This window comes from Corvus brachyrhynchos, unplaced genomic scaffold (assembly GCF_000691975.1).
Source record: "Corvus brachyrhynchos isolate BGI_N302 unplaced genomic scaffold, ASM69197v1 scaffold44, whole genome shotgun sequence".
Taxonomy (NCBI): Eukaryota; Metazoa; Chordata; class Aves; order Passeriformes; family Corvidae; genus Corvus; species Corvus brachyrhynchos.
In genome coordinates this window covers 1063206-1089792 of record NW_008238359.1, presented here as the reverse complement: position 1 = coordinate 1089792, position 26587 = coordinate 1063206, and the positions used below count along the sequence as shown (strand labels likewise).

Genomic DNA, 26587 nt, shown 5'->3' with positions numbered 1-26587 from the left:
GCAGCCATTGCCCCACCAACAAAAGCCATTCTGCCAAGGGAAGATGTAAGGCTGGTGAAAGCCGTGTCCCACCAGGAACGCTCACCCTTGCTCACAGCTTCCTTCTCAAGTGAGTCGAGCAATGCCTTCCGCTTCTCCCTGTTCCCTGCCAGGGCGAAGGCGTACGCCAGCAGTGCCTTGGTGTACACGTGGTTTTCTTTCTGATTTGCTGCTGTTTCCAGGCAGAACAGAGCATTCCGCACCACTGAGTGCTGGGGAGAGAAAGCCATCGATTAGAAGGCTGGGGAGAAATTAGGTTTTTGCCTTACTAAAAGCACATCAACCTACTGAACTTTCAGGAGGGGACTGCCAGAAGGAGGTCTAGAAACAAGTAGGGTACAATGTCTCACAGATATAGCAAAAATGACAGTTCTTATACCACAGGGCTCAACAACCAAGTTATTTTTCCAATCTGGAGCAAATTCTGGTCAGTTCTGTGTTGCCATAGACTGGCACAGCACAACTGGCTCAACTTAGGATGCAGACACATACGGTCACAGGCAGAGGAATCTCCAGCAAGGCAATAGTGATGTAGGCAGTCAGCGTGACCTCGTTGTCCACTCCACCCTGCAGGGAAACACAAAGGTAGATGCTGACCTCACCTAGCTTCATATCTTCAGTCTTTTCTCACACTCCAGAGGGCATACTGTATTCTGCATTGCAGACCTTTAGTTCACCTCCTTCCTCTTGCAGCTGATGTGAAGGTATCACCATTAAGTACAGAATGGTGTGTGGCTCCCTCCCCAGTGTTTGCTATTGGCATGGGAATGTCCCATCTGCCTATGTGCTCTGGAAGCTCTACTGGCCCCATCTGACTTATGGCCAAGTTCTAGCCTCACAAAGAAACAACCAGGGAGACACGTTACCTTCATAGCATTGTTCAGGAGTGTCCCAGAACTCTGGAAACAGCCGTTCTCCTTCTGTTTGTAGGACAGCCAGTTCAATGCATCCTGGATGTGCTTCTCCTCTATAAAGATGTGATGCCGGGCCTGGGCAAAGGACTTGAGGACAAAGGCTGTGAGCCTGAAAGGGAGAAAGAAAGGGCCTGAGCAGGCCTGTTGCCCATCTCAATTGATAGAGCCCATGTGCACTTCATCTGTCTAGAAACAGGCAAGAAGGCTTGGAGAGCTGTGGGTCAATTAGTCAGACCTTATATATATTATATCCTTACCTCAAAAAATTCTGTCAAAAAACTGCTTTTCACCCTGATTTTTGTCTGTCATTTTTGTCTCTCACTTGGCTCAAAAAACCCTGTGATCCCTTTGTGTTGATGCTACAGCTTAAAGGACAATGATTGTTGATCTGTCTCTAAAAAAACCTCTTCAAAAAATGTAGGCAATTGCATGCCAATTAGCTAAATATGCATAACAGTAGTACTCAAAATTACAGGGAAGAATAATTAAATTCCCACTAGCTCATGGTCTGCTGGTAGAACTCTTAAACTGTAAATCCATGCTTCATGGGTTTCCCAGAACTCCCCTAGAATTTTAAAGTAAAGCAGAACATGTTAAAAGAGTTTTTGTTAAGAGTTGTTGCAAGCAGTTATGGAAAAGAAGCAGGCATGTGGTAAGAAGACAGCATGCTGTCAAAAGCCAATTGCCACTTCAGAAACTAAAAGAAAACTGAGGGTGATGAGTTCTTCCATTCTTATCCTTACTTAAAATTGAAAACGCATGACAATGATATACAGGAGCAAGTCAAAACTTTTCAATAAGTCAAAATGGCAACACACATGCTCCTCCAGTCTGTCTTTGCTTAGTAGCATACAAACATTTGAAAAAAACCATTCAGCACTGCTCTTGGATTATCAACCTTTCCACTTGTGTTTCCTCATATGTTTCCATATGGAATCATCTTTTCCAGCAGACTACTCAGCAGATGCTAGTCTAGAAGAGCTGCCACTGCAACTCTTCAGCTTTCTTCAGCCAGATAAATCCCTGCTCCCTTCTTCCCTAATTTATCTCCATTGCCTTTTTTGTCTGTCATGGTCCTTGGAGCTGCTGGTGGGAGGAAGTACTTCAGCCATATATCTAGCTGATGTAGCCTATTTATTAAAAAGGAAGCAGCATAGGGACCACACCAGCTCTGGAAAACCTGCTGGTCTACAACAGCATTTCCTATTTACTATCCTGCAGTATTTATTATAAATGCGTGGGTGAGAAAGAGGAGCATATTGGAGAGGCGTAGGTGGCATTGAAGTCTCACCAGGTATTCCCTGGTTGGCCATAACGTTGTCCAAAGGTACTGTAAGAGCCATCTTGGTGCTTGTAGTTCAGCTGCCTCTGATAACCTGCAACAGAAAGATAAGGCAAGATTCAGATGCCAGAAAGAGTCTGCTGAGGGATGGGGAAATAGAAAAATATCTCCATCAGCAAATGCAAGTGAGAGAGGTGTAGGTCAGTCCTATCCTAACCAATACAAAGTGCTGGTACCTCCTCAGCTCCATGCATTGCTTGTAGTGCATGAGGAAAAGCAACACTTACCTCTCTACAAAAGGATGGCAGGACCTATTAATGACAATGAATGCACTGTACTGCCACCCCCTGAGAAAAGTGCTTGCAATGATCAGGCACAGTAATGCTTAAGCAACAGAAAATAAAAGAAAAAAGCAGCAAAGGGTCGCCTCAGGCATAGAGCAGAGACCGTTTGTCTATGAGAGAAGACATCTTTCAGCATCTGGCCAGCATCTGACAGACAGACCCATCCCAGGCAGGACCTAGAAAAAAACCAAAGCAGAAGCAAAAGCCATGTCCCAGCTCACCGCTCACTAAGTATCCAGTGGCCTTGGATTTGACCTCTTCACTCAGCTGCCCTGTCTTGTTCAGGTAGTCCAGGACGTAGATGTTGGGTGCAAACAGGACCATGTTCTGTTCCCCACAGCCAAAGGGCATCTGGAGGAGCTGGTGCAGGTTCTGCATGGCAGTGCCCATGATGTCACCTGGGGAGCAGGAGATACCAGAGGGATGTTAACAATATCTAGGGCTGACTATCAGAATCAGAGGAAGCTACTGAATGACAGATGCAGGAGGTGTCAGAGAAGAACATAAAATAATCTGGATTGATAAAGATCCTGGAACAAAACACAGAACAGCAGAGAAAAAGAAAAGAGGGAAATGAGAGAAAGGTTAGGGCATTGTGAGAAGACTGAGAAAAAAGGCATGCAGAAAGGGAAAAGGAATAGCACAAACAGAAGGGAAAGTGCTCAAGACAGAAGAGATTAAAGACAAGAATGAGCTGTGCTAGAAACCAGGAGAAAAAGCTGTGAGGTAGGTCGACACAAAGAGTCAGAAACAGCACATGGTTCTTCTGTCAGGCTGTTAACTCACCCAGCACTGAGAAATACGCTCTGCCTGAATCTTGTACCACATTTTCAGGTAGCAACAGGGAAAACTCCTCTTTCACAGGCGCTCCTGAGAAAGAAACAAGACTACTTCAGCGCAGTTCCAAGAAATGGCTAATGGAAGGGGAGGAGGCCTCACTGAAACAACAGGAACTCTTCCTATTAGAAATGCCCTGATTTCAGTTACTTCCTATTTCCCTGGCTGTAACACAATCTCTGCGTGAAACCACTCCCAGGCACTTTTAGGCACTGCAGATGCATCTACTGTTTTCTCCTGAGCGTGCAAGAAAACAAGAGCACTTGTAACTCCAGTGTCAGAGCTCAAGTGAGCAGGGATACAAACATTCATGCTAAATCTGTCCTAGCTCATACCCTGATGCTTAGGCAGGATGGTCAATTCTTTAGGACTTTCTTCTGTCTCATGTTTCAAACTCCCAACTGATGTGGCATGTTTTGATTACCCAAAAATGTCAGGCTACACAGAATATGATAGAGGCAGGCCTCCAACATCCCACCCATCAAACCACACAGGAACAAATAGAGAGTGTGGGAAGAGTGGGCATTACCTTTTACACAGAGCACAGAATTCTGGGTTGTTTCCTTCTCAACTCCTTCAGGCTTGGATGGGATGAAGGAAAACAAGAGAGGTAAGAAATTAGTGAGACAGGAAATACAGACAGGAATCCTCATAAGGACAGAGGGATATGTGAAAAGTGTAGGAACTGAAGAAGGAGAAGCAGTCACAAACATTCCCTGAAATACAGAGCTCTGAAATAATTTAAGCAAATAAAAGAAATGTGATCCTAAATGACTGGTGTTGTACGTGGAGGAAGGACAGGAAAAGGAGAGGAAAACACTGCAGGACTACCAAATGGATGACCTGCAACTACTGCTCACAGTGAGATACACTTAACATCCTCGTGACAAAGGGACTACAGCATTAGTGAGAGCTGTGCTGAAGAGAAGTCTGCAGTGCTATTTATTGTAATATGCTTTAGGGAAACAAATTGTGTATGTTAACAATAGCAAGGGAAGATGTTGCACCCTGTAGTATCTGGTGACACCACTGATAGCATATGACATAGCAGGCAAACATTAGGGGGTTTTATGATACAGAGGAAAGCTCAGAACATAGAGCCTAACTGCCACATTACCACTTTCAGTATACGATAAACTAACAATTTCCTATAAAGGATACCCAATACTGCCACTTAGTATTTCCTTGTGTTCCACATCACATCAGCAACACTTCCTGCCACAGGAAATGGGTAAGCTGTAAAATTTCAGCATGTTTTCAAGTGGAGTTTTAAGGGGATTTCTCTACAGTCATCGAATTCCCATAGGCATTTGTGAGTTCCTCACCTTCATCCTGGTGCCAATCTACGTTACCAAACCACAACTGCAAAACACTCAGCTTAAGAGGCAGTTTGCTTGGCCATTCAATTAGCTGAGAGGCAGCATGTGCTGACTGGCACATTTACTGGGGATGTGTCAAAAGAAGGAGAGAAGCTGTAAAGACAGTGTATTGAAATAGCAGGTGACAGGTGGGAGCTAAAGGGAGGGATGGCTTGCAGTAGGAGTCCTGTTACAGTAGAAGACAGGGAAAGTTTATTGTACCAGGAGACACAAGGCACATTATTAAGCTGAAGTCTTTATGCAGCCCTGTCAAAGTACAATGATGTAAGACCATCATATTGCCGTGCTGCATAGTGATCCCATAAAATCATAGACCAGACCAGGTTAGAAGGGATCTCAAAAGGTCATCTGGTCCAACCTTTTACAGAAAGGAAGCTAGATGAGATTATCTAGCATCCCATCCAGTTGTATCACAGTGTAAGCTGTAGCCCGTAGGAAAGGTCAGTCCTCCCTTCACACAGCCCACGTACCTCCACCAGCAGCTGTCTGATGACTGTGTCCTTCCGCCCTTTCTCAGGGGTCTCCACAATGGCGTTCCCGCAGGGCTGCTGGTTCTGTAGGGCCTCAGTGGTCACTGAGAACTCCACCTGCCCTGGAGGAAACAGGGGTCAGTCAGTCCTGCCAGGCAGAGCCAGGCAATGGGATTCACTGCTACTTTCAGGAGTTTCAGCTTGCAGGTTCATGGATGGAGATTTCTGTCATGGCTGGGCCCTGCTTCCCACAAAAACCAAGCTCTCGATACCAGAAGTCACAAGAGCTGTGCTGTCATTGAAAAGTTATTCTCTTTTGGGGACTCTTTTCCAGAACACCACAGTACTGAGTGTGACCAGCCCCACTGCTGTTCAGCACACTGCTGTCCTGCATGCACACCACAGCTGCTACCACACCAAAAGTGAAAACCAAGTGCGAAGATCCCATGGGGAAGACATCTAATCTCTGGGAAGAATGGAGCTAACAGAACATCTCTGCAGGCCAGCAACATCTCTGGCTTCAGGAGATGCTGTCCAAGGCTTGATGGTACTGCATGTGATGCCAGACACAGAGTTGGACACTATGAACTCCTCAGTCTTTGCCTCCCAAATAACAGTCTTTGCCCCCAGATCAGACACACTCAACTGAAGTGCTTCCCAGGAAAATGTGTTGCTTTAATACCCAATACTGAATGGGGAGAACAGCTCAAAGAAACCCTTGCTGCAGTTTTCAGCACCCTGAGACCTTTACCTAGAGATTTGGGAGTCACCAGCCAAGCCACGGTTTTCCTCAAGTTCTCACAGAGACAATGAGATTCCTTCTCCTTTTCCACCAGAGTAGCCAGGAAATGAGTAGACTGAGCCAGAGTCACACTGACCTGCCAGTAGAGAGAGGTGCAAATAAGAAAGGGTGATCATGAGAGACAGGGAGCTAGGAAGCCATGGCAATTCCTGTTTCCTCAGTAGGAGAAGGGAACTGGAGCTGTGGATTCTGCATTTGGAGTATATAGGAGATATAACATAAAATGTCAGGGGCAAGGGGTCTAGGGCTGCTGAGAGACAAGGTAAGAAGGCTAGGTGAAGGCAAGGCTGCACAAGAAGGTACACAGCTACAGAGAACAATTTAAACCTCACAGCTACAGAGAACAATTTAAACCTCCCTTACCCTGATGCAGGCAGGCAGGTAGTTGAAAACGGTGGCTTTCAGCGTGAAGGACTCCCCACGCACTACAGAGTAGGGCATGGTGAGCTCCACAAAGAAGGGCTGGAAGGCTCTGAGGGACACTGTTGGGGACAGGCCAAAGCCCGCGTCTGCCGAAGTACAGAATGCATTGGCTTTCCACTCGGTGATGGTGTCAGGGATGGTTACTTCTAGATCAGCTTTTCCCTCAGAGCTGATAAAGCACAGACAGCAAGGACAGATGAGTTTTACAGCATTTTGGTGACTAGCTGTACCCCTTTTGGCCTACTGAACAGTATTTGCTGTGTCAATGATGGAGCACAGTACATTTGCTACTGTAGGACCACTCTACATCTTCTTCCAGTCCATTCTTTGGACAAACCTAACTATGGCTCAAAGTAATTTCATCTCAGAGTATTGCCAAGTGATCTCTGCAAACAATGAAGGACAAACACTTTGGGATTCATGTTTTCACCTTATAAACTGAGTTTTATTAAAAAGGAATGAACTAACCCAAAATACTCACCTTATAGGTACTAAACTCCAAATCCAGGTTTCTGGGAAATACTTTCGGACTGTCTCTGTCACCTCTTCAGGAGTGCTTAACTGCTCAGAAAATCTGTCTGCCAGAAGGCCTGAATGAGGCAAGATGAAAAAGAAATCAACTATTGATAATCCCAAACAAGACCTATATCAGCATCATGCTTCAGTCTGAGAAAAGTGTCAATCAATGTGGCAATCAGAAGCAGATGCTTGTGGCTGTAGTGAGCTATATTAGCAACAGCAGTGGAGTTTCAGGGCCAGGGCTTATTAGCAAGGAGAGCTAGCCTTCCATTATTTTCTGCTTGTCTCCAGCAGACCTCAAACTTTGGAAGGCAGCACTTTACAAGCTTAAAAATAAAGAATTTAGAGCAAAAACCTATTTAGGACCTTCTATGTAAGTGGTGCCTTTTCCTGGTCTTAAAATCAAGAGTCAAACACAGTTAGAAGGGAAAAAGGGATTTTACCTTGGTATTTATTTTAAGGATTCTTAGGTGCACACATCCAGGTTGAATGCGCCCAAATGCACACTGCAATGCACACCCACCCACAATAGATCTGGTATAACATTTTAGGTCTTACTAATTACTAATCTATCAAAGATTCCCCAATGAGAGGCTCAAATGAGGCCCCCCCCCCTCCCCAAGGAGCCTTCCCCTGGATGGTTCTATCTTAGTTTACAGAATGTGTTCTGGAGAGGACCTTGGGGTCTGGGGCACATGGATCCCTAACTATGAAGCTTCTAAAATGTTTAGTCTTCTAGCTTGGCAAACAAGTCTAAGAATGTAGGCAAAAAGCACTAAGAATACAGAAGTTATAAAAAGGTATAACAGGGGTTATACCTGAAAATATAAAAGAATATATAAATATATATATATTATATTAGTATATATATTATAATTATTATAATTATATATATAATTATTATAATTATTATTAATATATGAAATATAAAAGACAAAAATCATGGCATCACAAGCACTCTTTTCTCTTTCAGGTACAGCCTTGATGTGATGTTCTTCTCCATCCTAATCAGGCCAGCTAGCAATGGAACATCCCTCTGTTGAAGTGTTTTTTGTAGGGTCATTGTGACTCAGAGTGCCACCTTCCTGTCAAAGCTATGGCCTTCTCAAGAACTAGGCTGAAAATGCTCAAAATAAAAACATGCAGCCGTAATATGGAAAGTCATTTTGACTAAAACAAAGTTTTCACATACAAAAATTTTTCCAAATAAAATATTCTGTGTTTGGGATTACATTTTTTAAACATTTTGTTTTGCTTTACTTTTCAATAACTGGAAAACAAAGATGGGGTGGGTGGGACATGGTTTGCTTGGCTTTCATAAACAGAAAGAGAAATGCATCCAAGCAGAAAAAGAAGAAAATTTCTTAGTGAAATTCTAATTTTCATCATCTTTACTTTGGCTAATTAAATTTCTGCATTTGGATAACAATTGAGTAGCTAACAAGTATTCATACTAACTGTGCAACAGGCATCTCCAGAGCCTGAGAAGGACTCAGGGACAGGTGAAAGATGCTATCAGAGCTATATCACATTGCTCCTGGCAAAAGTGGCAGGTGGCTAGCTTGTGTTTGTCTATTGTGGTGTTTCAGTCTTATTACTGCTGATTATTTATCTCTATCTGTCAGAAGTTGAAATTGTTTTTAAACTGGACACGTACAAAGCACAGGTTCTAGTGCCAAGGGAAAACTCTCTGAATCAGCTATCCAGCTAGAATAACTTATAATTTCTAAGATATTTTCTTTAATATGAGACTGAAGGATGACAAGGCCAATTCTGTTGCCCAAACAGTTACAGTGTAAGAGTTGAGATAGCCCTTAAAAATAGGATCATAGGATGGGTCCATTTCAGGCCGGACTTCTACCATACGTGTCTTACCCTGCCTCCCAAAGCCTACCAACTCATCACTGAAAAATTTGTCACCCACTTCATGGTTTTGACCATACATAAAGCTGGCTGAGTCAATGAGAACAGCCTGAAAATGGTATTGGAGGATCTGTAGGTGACAATCTAGGAATAGAAGTTGACTGTAAAAACCTAACGAACAGAGAATTTGTCAGCAGAATTAATATTCTCTGCTCTGCCGGTCTTTGAACACGGTCTGGTTCTGCTGATTTCTAATGTGGAGTTACCAAAGCTTGTCTGTAGACCCACACAACCCATTGAGAAGCTGAAATCTGCAAACCCATCAGCTCAGTACTACTTGCAAGGTTACAATACACAACGCCAGCTCTTGTTTAAGTTTTCACTCCAAAATACAAACAGGATCTCTGTTCGGAACAGCAGTGATAACAAAACCGAGTTCCTTTACCACTTGTCCTCATTGCATGCATGGGTCGCGGAGCCATGGTTTCGGGTGCTGCTAGGCCAGCTGCTGGACGGATGGTATGCCTGTGATTACTAGGGCTGCAAAACCAAGGCTTCCTCACGTTGGTATTTGTGAAAACCTTTAAACCCATTTCCTATGGGAGAGAAACCAAAGATGTTTTTCTATTACTGAATCCTGTTGAGGTTTACACAGCAGACCTGACATTGGCATTTTACTGCCTCAAAATGGAAAAGTTGTTATTGTGTGTGGATTGGACATTGAGATGATCCCCTGATCCTTGGGTCTGAGTGCCTGGGTGGCTCAGAGAGACAAAAGGATATATCCCATCTGTTTCTAGGACACTGGTTCCAGTCCAATTTCAGCCTAGGGGTCAGGATTAGCCAGGAAGTAGATACACAGTTTTCCCTCTGGAATGAAATGTCTGTGGCTACAATGCAGCTCAAGGACATACTGATTTATTCAGAGTAACTATAACGGCATGGGATCATTTACTTCCAATTAGAACCTCACCTCAAGTCAGCCTCAAAGCTTTTCCTGTAAGAAAACTTCGAGGCTGGTCCCTTTTCTACCAAGTGGGAAGCATATCTGGCATGACGAGTAAAGCTTATGACCCTCACTGAATGTGCCTCCAGATAGAAAGAAGTGTCAGATCATTCAGATGAACAAACCCTTCCCTTGTTAGGTTGCATGATGCCACAGAAGGCTAAAGCATTCTCAATCATTCTCCCACCCCACTCCCTAACCATGCCAGGGGGCTATACCTTTAGGATGCTGTAAGTGTCCTCTTCATTCACCCCCATTACTGGAACATAGGTGATCCCATCCCGAACTATTGGCTCCACAGTCATGCAATTCCACATGGGCTCCTCCAAGGGTGCGTTTGAAGCATAGATATAGCCATGGAGTTCCTTCACTGGAAGTAAGTCATACACCTTGGAAGAAAGAGACAGAGTATTTGGCATTTTAGTGCCCATTGTTGCGAAGCACAGCTGAGGGAGTTCAATGCAAGCACCGTAACAGTCACATCACCAGCACATACAGTCACATTGCCATGGTCCTCCCTGTGCTGAGAGCAGTAAGAGTTTGGGAATCAAAAAAGGGATCCAAATTTGGAGATACTGCCTCTTTTTTTATGCTCTGCATGTTACTCTGGTTATTATGGCTCAAATATGTAAAAAATTACATTGGCCAAACCATCTGTAACACTTTGTCCCTACTCAGGGATTGTCATTTTCAGCTTGGCAAAAGACAAATAAACTCTTTGACACTTCCAGATGCTACCACAAAAAAATTAATCCATGGATGAGGAGAATAACTGAAAAATTATCATCAAACACAAAACAGTGTTTGGCTCTGGCCAAGACAAGCAGGCCCCTTAAAAGAGCTTTCTAATTCCCATCCATAAAATCACACAAACCCCTTAAGAATCAACTGCTGCCCAGTTCTCATCTTTTTCCCCACTGGAGGAAGATGAGAAGCAGCACAGGGGAGCATCCCTGTGTCAGCTCTGACAAGAGGGACTGTTCCCTGTCTCCACTCCAGCACCGGGCTGTGCTTGCTCTGACCAGGCTCCAACTTGTTCCACAGACCAAGAACTTACAGAGGTGGGTGACAGGTCAGCTTCTGGCTTCATGAGGAGAACACTCTTGTCCACAGCACGCACAGCACAGAGGGAGTTCGGGGAGGCTTGGAACTGCAAGTGAGCATCTGAGGAAGGCAGGCCTTCCGAAGGGGAGAAGCTTAAGTCCACCTGTAACCACAGGAAAAGCTATGTCACAGATGCCCAATTATCACAGGACCTTTTCTTCCAGCTGAGTGCATTCAGTTCTAACTTTACAAGGTCCCCATATCCATGCACACCTCCTTCTATACTTCATCTGTGCTACTGTTCCCTTCCAGCAGTGCCAGGGTAATCACCACCAAGAGTTCTTGGCAACTTCAAGCATCACAATTGCTCATAAAACTCGTAAGGTAGTTTCAGGTTTTATGGTCACTGTGAATGTGATGAGGCAATCCCACATAGGGGCTAGATGTGATCAGTCAGTGGAGCATGTCCTTGAACCAGGAGCAGTCACTGTACTGCACCCAGAAACTGTATGTGGAGAGAAAACCAGCTTGCAAAGATCTTGCTTTGCAGATTCTTTGGTAACATGACAAGCAGCGATGCCCTGGAGAAATATTGCAGTAATCTGCTGGGTGGTAACGATTCTGAAGAGCTCACCTGCTGGCTAGGCCTTCCAGACTCCTGTGCCTTCTCCAAAACCTAACTCACAACCCTAAGTACCCCCCACCTACCTCTGCCCTGGAAGTTCTTGCTAGCAAAAGTTGTCACCACCATCTCACATGATTTTATAATAAGACAGCTGCCCTGCATAAATCTTCTCTCTCCTCAGCACTACAAATCCCCCCCGAGCATGCCGGGCTCAAAGCATCCTCAATGTGTTGCCTGACAAAGCAGTATCAGCTGCCAGTCTCCCTCATGTCCCAACCAGAACACAGCATGCCTTCTGCTGACACCTTCCACCTTTCCCAGGGTGGGATCTTGAGACAGCAAAAACAATATTCTTCAGGCAGAAAAAGGACTGTAGCAAGCTTCTTACTAGGAAAACTGTTTAGCATGGAGATAGCGCTAAGACTGTCCTATGTGGTCTGACAACAGCTTTGGATCCAACATGCTTTCAGAGAGGCAAACAGTATCAACTAATGTAAATCATTTGACACTTGGCTTGCACCCGGACCTTCAAGCACTGCACAATATGAAATCTAATAAATGAAAAAAATTCGGGTGACCAAGCTCCTACAGTGACACAGGTCTCAAGAACTCATTCAGCTTTGATTTTAGGACAAGGGACTGTCTTCAGCACGGTCCTGTCTGGTATCTTTAGGTCCTGATGGGAATTTTTCAGGTTGTTCTCTTTTTCTTAGTCAGGACCATCTGTAGGATCAGCTTTGACCAGTTGCTGAGGAGGGTTTTATCAGTGTAGCCCCTGCTAGCACATTTTTTCATTCAGTTGATCCTCTCCAGGCTAGCACAAACCAACAAGCAGTGAAGCTACCTACAACAATTGATACATTGCTTGTCCAGTGTTAGTGCATCTAAAGAAATTAGCTCAACCAGGCTAAATAAGTGAGCTTGACCACATTGCAGTCTGGTGGCTGCTCCCTCAGGAAGGGGACACTTACCTTATTGTTGAAACATAATTCTGTGTAGAACTTGGCTGAATCAGCAATCACCTCCCTGCTGGGGACCGTGGTGTAGACAAGCACTTGGGCCACTGGAGCAATATCAGCTTGTACAGACAGCTGTAGTGAGAAGACACCATTGTCTAGCAAACAAAATAATGGGAAAAATTTAAGTTGCAAAAAACTTTCTCTTGGAGCAGCCAAAATTCTAGGTTTGACTTTATGCTGAACTTTATCCTAGACATTATGAAATTTCAGGCATCCAAGTGGGATGAATTGGTGCTCACAGAGATGTGTAAGTCTCCCTGTCTGACTGAAAAGCCTGTTTTCCAGTGCATAAGTATGCTGAATTTTGCTTCAGCTTCTAAAAACAGACCATCAGATGTATCTCCAAGGAGTACTGGAGCTCCAAAAAATGTTGTGTCAGGAGAAAGATAATGGCACAGGGGATTAGAGCAAATCTGTGAAAAGCCTAGAGGCAGAGAAAATAAAGGTCAAACTCTTCCCAGATCTTAGAGGACACGCAGATGTCGATCCCTGCATTTACATGGATGCAGCATGTATGTCTGCCACAGTTGCCTAGCCCCCATAAGAGTGACAATTTGGTAGGGGAGAGGAACTCACCACTTTCCTGGTCCAAATCCAGAATGTGAGTGCCTCCTCGTTTAATGTTTCCCTTGGCCATCACCTGAATGGAAGGAGAAACTTGGTTGTGACTGAAGTTTTGCATTAGCCAAACCTTTAAGTGGGGGACCCTGCAAGGAGAGTTACTGAGCTGTATGTCTGCTGTTCACACCCAGCTCTCTGCCTCCCTGTAGCACAGTCCCAGTGCTCGCCCAGAGGGCACAGGGACATCCTGACTTTTTTTACTCCCAACTCAGACCCTCCTTTTTGTTTCTAAAGAACATATGAAGGATGATGAGAAAGTGTTTAAAGCCTGCTGCCACAAACCACAACATCTACTTCCACCCCCCCTATAACTGCCAGTGACTACCTCACTGTATGGCAGGTGCAAACTTACCAGGTAGTAAAAGGTGATTTTCTTCTGCTCTCCTACAGCCTCTGGAGTAAGGATATAATGTACTCGGATCTCTGTGGAAGAGCCACAGCTTAGTGGCTTGGACTTGGGCTCAATTTTGAGGAAGCTATTACTGGGAGAGTAAAAGCGCTTTAGCTGGAGATAACTTTCCCCATAACGTGGAACAACCCAGGAACGTTCATAGCAGAAGAGGTTTTGTTTATGAACTGCCTGGAAAAGGAGAAAATACATACATAGATCCTCAAACACAGGTGGCCAAACTGGAGACAAAAATCCATGGCCTAATATTAAAGTTTTAGTATTTTTTTGGTACTGAAGTAACAAGGAAGTCTACAAAATGAAAAAAAAAAAAAAAAACCCAACACATGAGTTTGGAAAGTGCAAGACAGGATGGTGGTATCTTTAGCAAATCATTGGGAATGATCTCACTCCCAGAGAAGCTGAAGTTTGTGTCAAACAAGCTGAATCATATCAGATTTTTGTTTACTATCAGGGTCACTTTAAGGGCCTTTTACACTAATGCCTTGCCCTCTCTAATATTCTATTTAGTCTAAACAGAAAAAAAGGCAATTTTCATTTCTTTCCGTATCATAGGCACTGAAGAAGGGATAGTGCTGTCCAGTTCAGATATTACCAGTGCCAAGATCAAGCTACAGATGATATAGAAAAGGAGGACAATCTCCACCTAATAATTCAAAACCTTAGTTGAATAGAAGTTTAGGAGCTGAGAGAGTCCACGTCCTCCTAAAGATGAGATCAAGGGGAAGACACTTCACATTTAGAAGGGCCCTATTTCAGCATTTGATGTGCCTCACGTGCCATTTTTTCTTTATCTTTCTCATTATACTTGGGAATTCTTGCCTTTTCTTTATCCTGCAAAAATCTGAAAACTTCAAGCATCTAGTAGTAACTTCTGGAAACTTTTTAACGGTTTTAGTCTGTGACAAGGGAATTGTAGGGAGAAGAACAAATATAATTCTAGACACAAATATCCTCTCCTAGTCCAGGATGTGATATTATGAGATATGCACATTACACAACAAATTGCATTTCCCACTAACTAAAAGATGCTCAGCAGCACCTGTTTGTCCTAGACAAACAAATTCCTCAACTGGGAGAGAATTTATGTGAATGGTTCACACTCTATTTACAGCAGGAAAAAGGAAACCTTTTAAAAGAGAAAAACAAAAACAAACAAAAAAACCCCACAAAACAAAACAAACAAAAAAACCAGGAGCTGTATGTAGAAAGTTGAAATGCTAAATTAAACTCTGAAAAATGCAGATGGGAGATAGACCCATCCTTGACTAGGTAGGGCTGGTGATTCCTTGGAGCAGAATGGACTATTAGGATCTCTTGATGTTTCTTCTAACCCCATATTGCAATTGCCAAGCAGAAATCAAATATTTACAAGATGTTTACAAAATATTTACAATTTGTGACCTGGAACCTCAGTTTGCTGTACAACTACTTCCACCAAACTGGTGTCAAGGCTCACACAAGCAACAAGGAACAATAATCCAACTGCTTTTGCATATATTGTAGAAACTTTAGAGCTTCCCTTCCAGCCCCGTGGGGTGCTTCATTACCTTCTTTGTCCTAAGGACTTACCCTAATTCCAACATTTTCAAAGGCCAACGTGGAAGTGTTTAGGGCAAACTCTGCTATGCCTTCTTCATTTGTTGTATAATTTTCTTCCTGTCTTCCTTGAAAAGAAATTCTCACAGTCTCATTGGCAATTGGAGCATTAGACCCATCCAGAAGTTTCACCTGGAGGAGGAAAACCAGCGCAGTATAGAAGGAGAGGAATGGCTGCCACCTGAACAGACTGGTAGAACACCACGATAAAGATGCTGGGTCCATGTCAGACAAGGAAGCCTCAACAGCACTTTACACACATCTGTTTCAGAGAGCTGTGGATACAAATATGGCTGCTAGCAAGAATTTTTCTTGCTTCTTTCCAGTCCCGTGAGATACTTTTCTCTCTCACAGAAGATATTTGTAGAGTTCTATAAACTATGAACACCTGCAACCTTGCAAAACTTTGCTTATGGTACAGAACAAAAATATTTTGACAATGGATGTTTTAGGATTTTAGCCAATCATCCCATGGGGTGGCTGATCCTTTGACCAATTAGACTATGAAGAAAAAGGTCTATAAAAGAGTTGTAAAATAACTAAATCAATCAATCTTGCTGCACAATTCCTGCCTGTTGGATCTCTCTTCTCCTCCCTACCACTGCGGGATACCGTGATAGACAGCTGCAAACTTTCTGAATGCTTTTTCTTTGCCTCTTTCTTATCTCCTCTCTGGGCCAGGGGAGTTGATGGGGAGATTGACATGCACTCACACCCCTGAGGCCTCCAATTAAACACATGACTGGTAGAAGCAGAATTTTAGTGGGCAGGAAAGGCAGAAGCACAAGGGCAGAATGAGGGCTGTGCTCTCAGCTGCTGTTCCCCAGCTCGAGAGCTTTCAGAGGAAAGGAGACCCACAGGGATTAGCAGCACTGAAGTCCAGCATCCTTGCAGAGCTGGGGCATACATCTGACCAGAAGGTTCAGTAGCATCATTGATTGGCACTCATGGCATTCCATTCTCATGGTTTCCCTACCTGCCCAAAGAAGGGGACTCCTCGCTTGTAGTAGGTATCTGAAAGCGCAAACTCGATTCTGCTAATGGTGGTTGTGATCTCAGAGAAGCTTGTTCCAGTCAACTCCACTCCTGCAGAAAGAAGCATGAAGAACTAACTTGCCTCTGCCTGACCAGAATTCCTTTTACTCTAGGCCAACTCTCCTTTGCTGGACAAGCTATTTTGTTGGTGGTCCTGGACTAGAGGCAGGAAAACTCTAAGATTCCAGAATAGCAAGAGTCTGGTTTTGCCTCTCATTCCTACTGGGCAGGCCCCTCTGCTGCTCTCTCCTGGTCTCATTACATGGCTCTTTCATCCAGATGATTCATACCTGTATCCTCCTCTTTAATCTTGGCCTCTACATGGAGCTTATTCTCATATCCACTTCTCTTGAGCTGGAATAATTTGGTCTTTACCACTTTAGATATGCAGCCATAGATGTCTGTCTGTTGGAGGAAAACAAACAAGACCATTATATTCTCATTTATACAATGCTTATTCAATGAATCCATCACTGTGTGTTGTTCTGAACTGAAAGAGAAGACCATAACCTCACAGATAGTCTACCTCTGTTGATGTTATCAAAACTGGAAAAAGACATAAATAACTTAGCAAAAAGCATACTGAGGTACTTACAGCAACATTAGAGTGAAAAGCTTGCAAACTAGATGATTTTTGTGTATGCTTGTGAAGTTTGAAGCTGCCAACACTTGGTACAAGTGCACAGGGAATTAGTCAATGTATGCCACATAAGAAATGTTTGTCAGGCATCAGGCATGTTAGAAAATAAAACTGCTTACTTAAAATGCGTAAGCCATATGAGTGATACACAAACCAAAGCCTGTGTATTTGTAGAAAGGAGATGACAGCTGGAAAAGTATTTCCAAAGCTTGCCATCTCTCTTCAGCAAATTCATGTACAATGCAAGTCTCCACAGAAGAGATGCCTGGAACAGAGGTTAGCACTACAGTGTTTCTATTTTCTTTTGACATGGATAACAACAGCAATGTCAGAAGCAGCTGTGGACATCAAGCTATAGCAGAGCCCAGGGACCATGAGAACATCTTCTGTTTGCTTTCTTCTCCTGGCATATTTCCACAATTGCTATTACTCCAACTTCTCTCAATTAAGCCAGTACTGTTGCACCTCTTTGTGCTCCAAACACCTTTCAGTTTTGCTCTTGCCAGTCTAAAAGGTGAAAAAAGTGATTTTTTTTCTGTATGTCTTAATCACTGCTGCTAAACACGTATTTCTTTCCTTCTTGCCCAAAATGTTTCAGCCTTTCCCCTGGTTTCTGTTCCTTTCCTTTCTCTAACACGAGCTTCTGACCCCATACACTGTCTCCAGTGTAAGCCAAGTCCAACTCTGTTGTCATTGCTCATAGCTTTTCTATCTCACTTTGCTCTTATACTCTCTACACTCCAACTGAACTTTCTGCTATTTCTTTCATCTCTTCATTCTCCATCAGATTCTGGCTTCTACACACACTGCTCTTACTGCACAGACCTTCCTATTTTTACCTTTCACATTTCATCTTGCACCCAATCTTCTCCCATTCTTCAGCCCTCCTTAAAATACATGGATTTTCACAGAATTGTAGAATCACATAATGGTTTAGGTTGGAATGGGCCTTAAAGGCCATGTAAGTTCCAATTCCCCTGCCACAGGAAGGGCTACCTCCCAACAGACTAGGTTGCTCAAAGCCCTATCCAGCCTGGCCTTGAACACTTCCAGGGAGGGGGCATCTACAACTTCCCTGGGCAACCTGTGCCAGTGCCTCACCACACTTTTACACTATGTTTGTACATACTCAGAGCAAGCCTGTGCCTACAAGGCATCCTCAATAAACCACACTTTCTCCTATCACTCTACCCACCAGAGTAATCATGACTGACCTGTCCAGAGAACTCCTCACACACTGCTTTACCCTCTTCACCATAGCAGGACACGGCTGCCCGTTCGTACTTCCGGCAGACACGGAAGCTCACGAGGCCAGGAACAGGCTTCCCAAATGTGTATCTACCAGCAGGCAGGATTGAAAGGAAAACAGAGACATTAGGAATGAAAGAGGGATGTAGAAAAATTACAGGCTCATCCCAATGAAGCCAGGATTCTTTCCTAGAGCTGCCTCCAGGATACACAGGGTCATCACAGGAAATAAAAAGCAGAAAGGAATCTGGTACCATACGCTAATAATGATTTTGTTGAGTCCCCCTCATCCTGGAGAACATGTTACAAGCATCTACCCCACCACCCAGTTCTGATGGGACTGGTTTGTGTATGTATGAGCACCAGGTCTTTACTCTCACTCTTCAACCCAAGCCATGGCTCTCCCTACAGGGTGTATGGAACATTGCAAGGCAGAATTCAGTGAAGTGGCCCAAAGGAAAGAGGGCAGCTGCATCCCTTAGAGATTCTTCTCCACAACAACAAGCAGAAGACACAGTTAAAATATCATTCCTGGATAAATTGAACTAAAGACCTCTTCCCTAGCACTGTAGCTGGTGTGAAATCCTCAATGACTCAAAAAATATGCAAGAAACAATCTCCCAAAAAACCAGATCAAAAATATGTTTCCATATGTTACATACAAAGTGCATCAAACAGTAACTTTTGTCTAATAGTAGATATGGTCTGTTTGGTCTTGGGACCCCAAAAGGATTGAGAAATATAATAAAGTCTCATCTCTCAGTCTCCCAACTGAACTTTGAGCAGCAACTGAAGAAAAACACCGAAACCAAGCAGAACTTGAAAGAATGTCACTCACAGTCCACAAACAGTCACCTTCAGCTCCTCATCAAGAATGCTGATCACCTTGGGCATTTTCACTGTCACTTCGAATTTTGGCAGCACTGCAGCAGAACCAAAGGAAAACACAGATTATCTATAAACCTTTTATATCTAAATGGTCAGATTTTAGAGGCTTCTGTCACCTGCACATCCCACTGAAGTCACTGAAAACCCCTCAGCCAAGCAGTGTGCCAGGTAAGAGGGCAAGATTATTACACCAGCTACTGAGGTAGCTGTGTAGTAGTTATCAGTCCCACAGCAGTAGGATACAGTACAATAGAGAGATAAATCAATAGAAGTTTCCCACAAATATACAGAGCTGGGCCTGCAGCCTGGTCTCTGCATTTCCAAAGCATGTAGATCTTATTGATATTCAAAACAGGAGGATACCCTGGCTTCTCCAGTGACACAGCACAGGGTGACATCCCATCCAAACCCAGCTGCAGGAGGGGAAGTGATGGTGACTGTTTTGGGACAACTAGGAGGGATTCAGGGCACAGGACAGGGGACAGTCTTGCAACTGGAAGAGGTCAAAGGAGTTCAAGACTCATCTTCCAGGACACCTCTCTGCTGCAGGAGCCAGATCATGTCAGACCATGTAAGAAGGGCTGCAGCTGGCTTGCTGGGGTGGGAAGCTATCCTGGTTGTGATCATGTGCAGGTATGTACTGGGATACCAACCTTCTAGCCAAGGAGATAGAACTGGCATAGAGGTGAGAGCACCAAAGGGAGGTTAAGGCACTAAGGCATCACACAAGCTATGGGCTTAGCTTATGGGGGAGAAAAGGCAAGATCTTAATTTACAGCCTAGACAGCCTCAGCCTAGACCCAGACTTATGGCATGACAATTGACAGGTATGTAGCCAAATGGAGATGAGGCTGTGGCCTAAAAGCACCTCTGAAAGGAGGTAAGGCTTGTGGCTGTCAGCACAGATTGATCCAAGCACTTTGCTCCTCCTTGCTGAGGTGGGCGTTCAGAACAGCTGCACTGCATGGTCTGGTGCTTAGGGAGGATTGGAGATAGGTCGCTCAAGTCTTTCAGTCTTCTCATCCTAAAGATATGATTCTTGGGAGGGAAAGGACACAGAAACAATTTTCCAGCCATGCTGGACATCCCGGTCAGATCTGCAATGCTGTTCAATTAAGATTTCATGCCCCATGGGACTAGCTATTATGAACTTGAAACTGCAGTGACAGTTACCATACTCCTCCACGGAGAAAGAATGCTGAATTGTCTTCCCAGAGGCCTTCTGTGCCACCACTCTGTAGGTCCCTTGGATAGGTTCAGAGGTGAGGTTGAAGAACAGCTGTATAAATCCCATCTCTAACTCTACGTTTTTCCACTGGTACAGACGATTTTTCTTTGGGTCCTACAGATAATGGGATCACAAGGAGATTGTGAGAACCCTGGGAGTCTGCAATGAGGTCTAGCAAAAGCAGTGAGGGAAGGACCAGCCCCTGTGTTTCAGGAGGCTGCAGGCCAGGAGTAAAGGGCACTAGCAGTGTTTTGGGGGGGAGTCCACAGCAAGGTGACAGAGGAGCTGTAGCCTGGGCCCAGGTACATGGTAGTCACCATATGAGTTAAAATTCTGTATAGTTGAATTAATGTAATGGACTGGCTTAATACAAAAAATAAACAAGAATCATCTTGAGGCAACTGTTTATTCTGCACAGGCTGAGGTGCAACAGATGTGAATGTGAATTAAATGTTTGTACATACCTCAATATACACCAATGGAATCTAGAAAAAGAAGAAAGGAAGCAGCATGTTTAGACAGAGTGCAAGCAACACAGTCAAATGACAAGGGTTATGATCACATTTCAGGGTAAAAGCTAATCATCCAATGGGGTAAGGAAAAAGGTTCCCGGTATGGAGAGGAGGGGGCCAATCCTTTGTCTGAGGCACAAAAGACAACCGAAATTACTATTTACTAACTCTGGATATCTGCAGTACTGGTAAGAATGGGTGTACACTGTGGGAATGGCAGATTGATCACTGTTTACACCAGCACTGCCCATTTGCAGTTTGTCAAACCTTTCCAAGAATGCAGAAGGCAGCCTTGTGCAGAATTTGACAACAGATCCTGTTAAAAAGATCTGGGGTGACCCAGAATTTTCACAGTTATCTCAGTGTACTGAGAGCTCTCCCCAGCAGAGACTATCTTTCCTCCCTTTCCCCACATTTGACTTAAGGCCAAATAAGTAGAAAAACAAGTATCATGTTTACCATTTCGTTCACAGGTCGGAACTCTTCATCCAGAGAAACAATTCTGAACAGGACTGGTGGAGAAAGACAGTGAGGTTCCACAGTGCAATCAGCAACCAGAAAAATCAGTTGCAAAAACAAATGGTATAACAGACAACAGGCCTGTTCCCTTCCAAGGAAATTCCATTTACTAGAATGCTAGGTCATGCTAGAAGGTTACCCGTCTACTATGGGTACATGAATAAGAGGATGTTAAGAGCAAATCCATGGCAGTGGGAACATCTTACTGATCATGGGCATCAGAATCTCATTAATTGGGACCAAAGTTAAATTTAAGTTGCCTTTGTCTGCTTTGCAATGAGGCATTTTTATGCCAGAATTCACATGGGTCTTCTAATTTTGTTATAACTAGACTAACTTCCTAGGAAGGGTGAATGCAAACAAATTACTTCAGCACTTGGCTGCAAGTTTTTGTTGGCTCTGGATGGAGAGAAAATTCAGTACCTCTTTTAGGACATTTGTTTTTACCCAGGCCAAATTGAGGAGATCAGTGGCCCAGAAGAAATAAATAGCTTACATAATTCTTTCTGTCTTCATTGAGCAAAATCAGCTGCTGCTTTGAAAGCTATTTCATGATTTAGTCTGAGTTTTGGCCCTGTTCTCTATAGGATAAATATCCAGTCTTTCTCTGATTTTAATGCAGACCCCCTAACTGCATGGACCACAGCAACAGAGCCCACAGTGAGAGAGGGAGAGTGTGCAGGTGCCCCAGATACATGCATGCACCTTAAGACTCCCCAAATTTTCCCTAGATGGAGCAATAAAACATAAGCCTTAGCCATGAGGTTGCAGTTCTGATCCCCACTGAAAGCAACTGACGTCTGGCCAGCATGATCCAGCAGTTTTAGTACAAATGTTTGTTTCAAATGCAAATCTCCACCCCTTTCCTGGTACCTGTCTGTCCGGGCTTGTAGACGGGTTTGTCTGTCTGGATGAAGACCAAGCTCTCAGAGTTCTGGACCAGCACTAATTTGCGGCTGCTGAACTGCAGCGTGGCCCCCTTCACCGTCACACTGAGAAACGTGGCTGGTAACGGGAGCCTTGATTTTGGAAGCTGGAGAGTAAGAAGAAAACTATGTAACAGACCACCTCTAAAGGCTTCCCAAACTGAACTAGCCTTCATGAAATAAGAGATCTAATAGAATCCTGATGGACCCAACACAGAGGTGAGAGGAACTATAATGAGGAACAAGAGACTGATCTGTATTTGTCCCATATTCCTACCCATTCCTCCTGCCGTGCAGCAATTGTGCAAGTATTGAGCAGCAAAGGAACTCCCAGCTCTACCACCCAATTTTTAAAAATTCTTACTGCCCTGACCAAACCTTTCCATCCTTTTCCTTTCGGCATTCACAAAGGCAATGGAATAGTCTGTCTTCTCTTTCAGATAATGTCCCTAGTCTTTGCAGAAAATTTCCTTTTCCAAATCAGACATGTCAGACATCTATACCTCTCTCTCACAAGTGACAAAGTCAGTCTTCAGCCTACATCTGACAAACCAAGACAAAAATGCCAACCTTTTTGGTGTCCTGAAGACCAGTTCTTCAGCCTTCAGGCCAAAGACATAATCTAGGCTCTGAGCTACACGATCAGCTTTCCTAGTTGCCAGCAGTTTGTTATAGTCCCTGGGGCTATTAATTACATTAGATTATCAAATTCCTGCTTTGATGTTTTTTTCAGATACAGGCAATCACAGCTCTACGTTCTTATATTAATTCAGTATACGCCAGGGGAAAAGTATCTGAGGTCCAAAAGCTCTACCACAATTTGAAGGCACTCAAGTGACAAACTGTGGATATTAAAGGATGATGTGGAAAACCTTTTCACCAAACAGCCATCAGGAAACAGCCACTTTCTTCTCCTGCCCTAGAAAGAGGGTGGCTTTCTAGGATTCAGCATCTTACAGTCATTTAGCATAGTAAAGAGATCTCAGCAGTAAGAGGGTGTTGAGGATGGACATGAACATACCTTTAGCCAAGAGGTAAGTGAACATCTACATAGTGTTACTCTGGTCATTACTTCTCAGTGTCTTTATATTTTATCCCTGGCACAAAGGATCATCCCACAAGGATGAGATACTCACAGAGAAAGGGATGCAGGTGAACATGTCTTTCTCTGACACCACATCATCAATCAAGCTCCTGTTCTCCCCTAGATGTTCTAGTGTGGCACTCAGAGTCACAGACTCGTTCAGGTGGGTCAGCTGAATGCAGACTTTCTCATGAGAATCCGAGTGTATCAGAAAGGGCACCAGCACCATGTACTGCCTAGGAACAAGGGAGAAGGATAGGTCAGAGGAGGAGGAACAGGACCTGTGTCTAAAGAACAAATAAACCAATCTGATGACTACAGCCTTCGCCGCACAGGGAGAAGGGTGCATTTTCTAAGAGCATAACAAGATTTCCAGCACGTCTGTAGCAGCAGGAGAAAGCAGAGAGGTTGGTCTCAAATGTAAAATACCAGAGGAAATCCTCCACACAAACATCTGGAAAGGATATGTTTTTCTAGGTTCTGGCACAACAGCAGCACTTCTTCCCGAGATCCTCAATAAAGGCAGGGGGGAACTCAATTGTCACCTTTGCTAGACACTGTTAATAGCATTCAGGAGCCACACAAATGCCAGTGCCCAGTGAATAAATTCCATTGACTACACACTGCAAAGCGTCTGTAGCACTACTCTTGTTCCTCGCAGTTCCTCCAAAACTGCCACAGCGTGGTGCCAGATCTTAAGCAAAAACACAAACAAGTTTCAGGTTTTCAGGGAAGCCAGCCTCTCTGTCTCAGCTCAACAGGGGATACCTGCTCAGCCCTACGAAGCCTCCTTCCTTCCCAGCGTGGCAACTTGCCGGTGGTGTCCCGGCGCCCAGCACTGCATCTGGGAATCAAGCCCCATCTATCTAATGCTAACCGTGCTTCCATTTCGGTGGATGCAGACTGGCCTCCAGTGGGCATAGCCAGAGCAGAGAGCAGATGGGAGAAGAGCCCTCAACACCTCAGCAGTAAGGCACCTCAGCAGTAGCAGAGGTTTTGGCACCTTTTTGTCCATCAGTTGGTCTGCAGGGAGCAAGCTCTGGCCCCTCAGATCCCAGTCTGTTTCCCCTGCGTTTGATGAAAGCACTGCAGCACAGCCTTGCTCAGAAATTCCTCTGCACCCCTTGCAGCTCTGCAATGGGTGAAGTGCCCTGTGCTTTGCGGGGGAGGAAGAGACATTGCCAAAAAGCCAAAGGAGAAAGTCTTTGAGATGTCAGGACCCTCCATGCACTGCTTCTACCACACGTGTACACACATACACACAACACAAATGCCCTTCACATACAAAAAAGGCTGAAGAAGAGGGGCAGGACAATATACCCTCACAGACCTTCACAGTCACAGTCTTACAGTGTCACATTATCCTGGGTGAGAAGAGAATTTTCATTCTATTGGCTGAACTGAAAAATGTGAGTTAAAAATTAAAGCCATTTCAGAGCATGCCAGATGAGCTAATTGTTCTTTTTCTTCTCATTATCGTCTAAAATAGCCACTCCCAAATCCTGGGCATTTCAACCTGCAAGTAGGACAGTCAACACAAAATTAAACCTTTCATTGTCCTTTCAAAACAGTTTTTCTCTTAAGAAGAATTAATTGCACAAACATTTACGAAAAGTTGTCTTTCAAAAGAACTAATTTTGTGCATAAAATTTTGTTGAAATCCTGTCAATTCTCTGAAACAGCAAAAGGTATTCTCATAGACCTTTCCCTCTTCTTTTCCTTTTTTTCTTCCCCTGAAGTTTTACTGATATCTCAGTTTCATAGCTTGTTTTAGGTCTCTCTCAAGCATTAGAGTTCCTGTTTGTAGAAGGCACTTCACCCAGCCCTGGTGTCTTTGTTCCTGGATAAAAGAAAATAGATAGAAGACAAGGGACAAAGGAACAGACACAGGAATACAGCCGAAGTCTCCTGCCTGGCCAGATAGCCCCCAGCATAGCTTACGGCTCTGTGATGGCTGAGGTGTCTCCCGGAAGGAAGAAGAGGAGGAGGAAGATGCTTGATTTGATAAGCAGCCCGTTCTTCCCCATGGCACACAGCAGGACGTGGTGAGTCAAGCAGCCACTCAGTGTGGTCCAGTGCTGCTTTTACTCCCCCTCTGCTCTCCCAGTCAACCCCTTTATACTCTCCTCTGCAAACAGCCCAGGGGCTGGAGGAGATAAGGGCTGGGGGCCAGGGCCCATCCGGAAACAGGGAGAGGCGGTAAGGAGGAGCTGGAACTAGCAGCTCCAAGTCCGGGCAGAGGGCCAGTGCTGGGGGAGAGAGGGAGGGGTGGGTTCCTGGCAGGCCGGAGCTGTGTCTCTTTTGGGGCAGGACAGAAGCAATGGAAGAGGAAAGATTGTGGCTAAGGAAGGAAGGGCTAACAGCAGAGCATGAGGGGAAAGCCTCCATTTCTGGCGGGGCTCTCTGTATGGAGCTGGACACAGCACTGGTCATGGAAGTTGCTGGAGGAGCAGGAGCTGTTTGATTTCCTTCAAAGTGGGAGCAGGAGATCGAGCTAGGATTTGGGAAACAAGCGTGGGTGTGTCTAATTCCCATTAACAGGTTTCGGGAACAGGGAATGAAAACTGATAAAACCTTCCCTCTCCACCCACGCTGTTCCCTTTCGCTCTCCAGTTCCTGGTCCCATCAAAGTTAATCCCAGGAAAAGAGGCCAGAAAGTGCCTGGACAATCAAGTCATCTAAAATAATCTGGCCTTCACCCTGACAGAAACAGGGACACTGACATGATGGGAAACTGCCAAAAGTTCAACCCATTAACAGGACGTAACACATTAACCAGCTGCCCAGAGCAGCAGCTCCCCTCACCCAGCAGAACATATGTGGCCTGGCTCTTACTTTCCTTCTACTGGTTCTTGTTCCCGTTGTTCTTGTTCAAGTTATTGGTATATCTTAGATCAAATTATTGCTGCTTGATGGAGTCATCCTCGCTTAATTAAGTGAAAATTCATGCAATGCACTGTGATGGGCAATGTTATACCACAAAGGGAAATGGGGTTTTTAGAACACTTGGTCTGCAGCAGGAGGATCAATAGCTCTGGTAATTATTACCCTTGCAAGTGGCAGTAGAATATCTTACTTATAGCTCTAATGCAAACTCCAAAGCATGGAGATCTATGTTAGAGGATGTAAATCATAGTCTTCAGATTAAAAAGTGTGCAGGATAACATGATTTTCTGTCTGTCCTACCCTTCTCCTACTATAATCATCAAAACTTTGGTAAGCTCAGGAACTCCAGAGTTAAGATATCCAAGTGCAGTGCAATAATAAACCTTCATTACAGACCTCATTCTGCCCTGCAGTGACCTGCATAGG

General features: G+C 44.3%; 1 protein-coding gene across 1 annotated transcript in view; it reads right to left on the bottom strand.

The window, feature by feature from the left end:
* The window catches only part of A2M (alpha-2-macroglobulin), a 31118-nt gene extending 5648 nt beyond the window's left edge, over positions 1 to 25470 (bottom strand). Inside the window, 28 exon segments of the mRNA XM_008634892.2 lie at positions 86 to 251; positions 532 to 606; positions 906 to 1062; positions 2245 to 2329; positions 2801 to 2977; positions 3366 to 3449; positions 3946 to 3997; positions 5266 to 5387; positions 6017 to 6143; positions 6431 to 6659; positions 6972 to 7080; positions 9318 to 9468; positions 10097 to 10267; positions 10936 to 11085; positions 12519 to 12661; positions 13143 to 13206; positions 13540 to 13767; positions 15169 to 15327; positions 16172 to 16281; positions 16521 to 16635; positions 18085 to 18208; positions 18957 to 19041; positions 20180 to 20348; positions 20699 to 20719; positions 21206 to 21258; positions 22139 to 22298; positions 23328 to 23511; positions 25217 to 25470. Of these exon segments, the coding sequence (XP_008633114.2) occupies positions 86 to 251; positions 532 to 606; positions 906 to 1062; positions 2245 to 2329; positions 2801 to 2977; positions 3366 to 3449; positions 3946 to 3997; positions 5266 to 5387; positions 6017 to 6143; positions 6431 to 6659; positions 6972 to 7080; positions 9318 to 9468; positions 10097 to 10267; positions 10936 to 11085; positions 12519 to 12661; positions 13143 to 13206; positions 13540 to 13767; positions 15169 to 15327; positions 16172 to 16281; positions 16521 to 16635; positions 18085 to 18208; positions 18957 to 19041; positions 20180 to 20348; positions 20699 to 20719; positions 21206 to 21258; positions 22139 to 22298; positions 23328 to 23511; positions 25217 to 25455 (3709 nt within the window). The 5' untranslated portion in view covers positions 25456 to 25470.
* Between the last annotated feature and the right edge of the window lie 1117 nt (positions 25471 to 26587).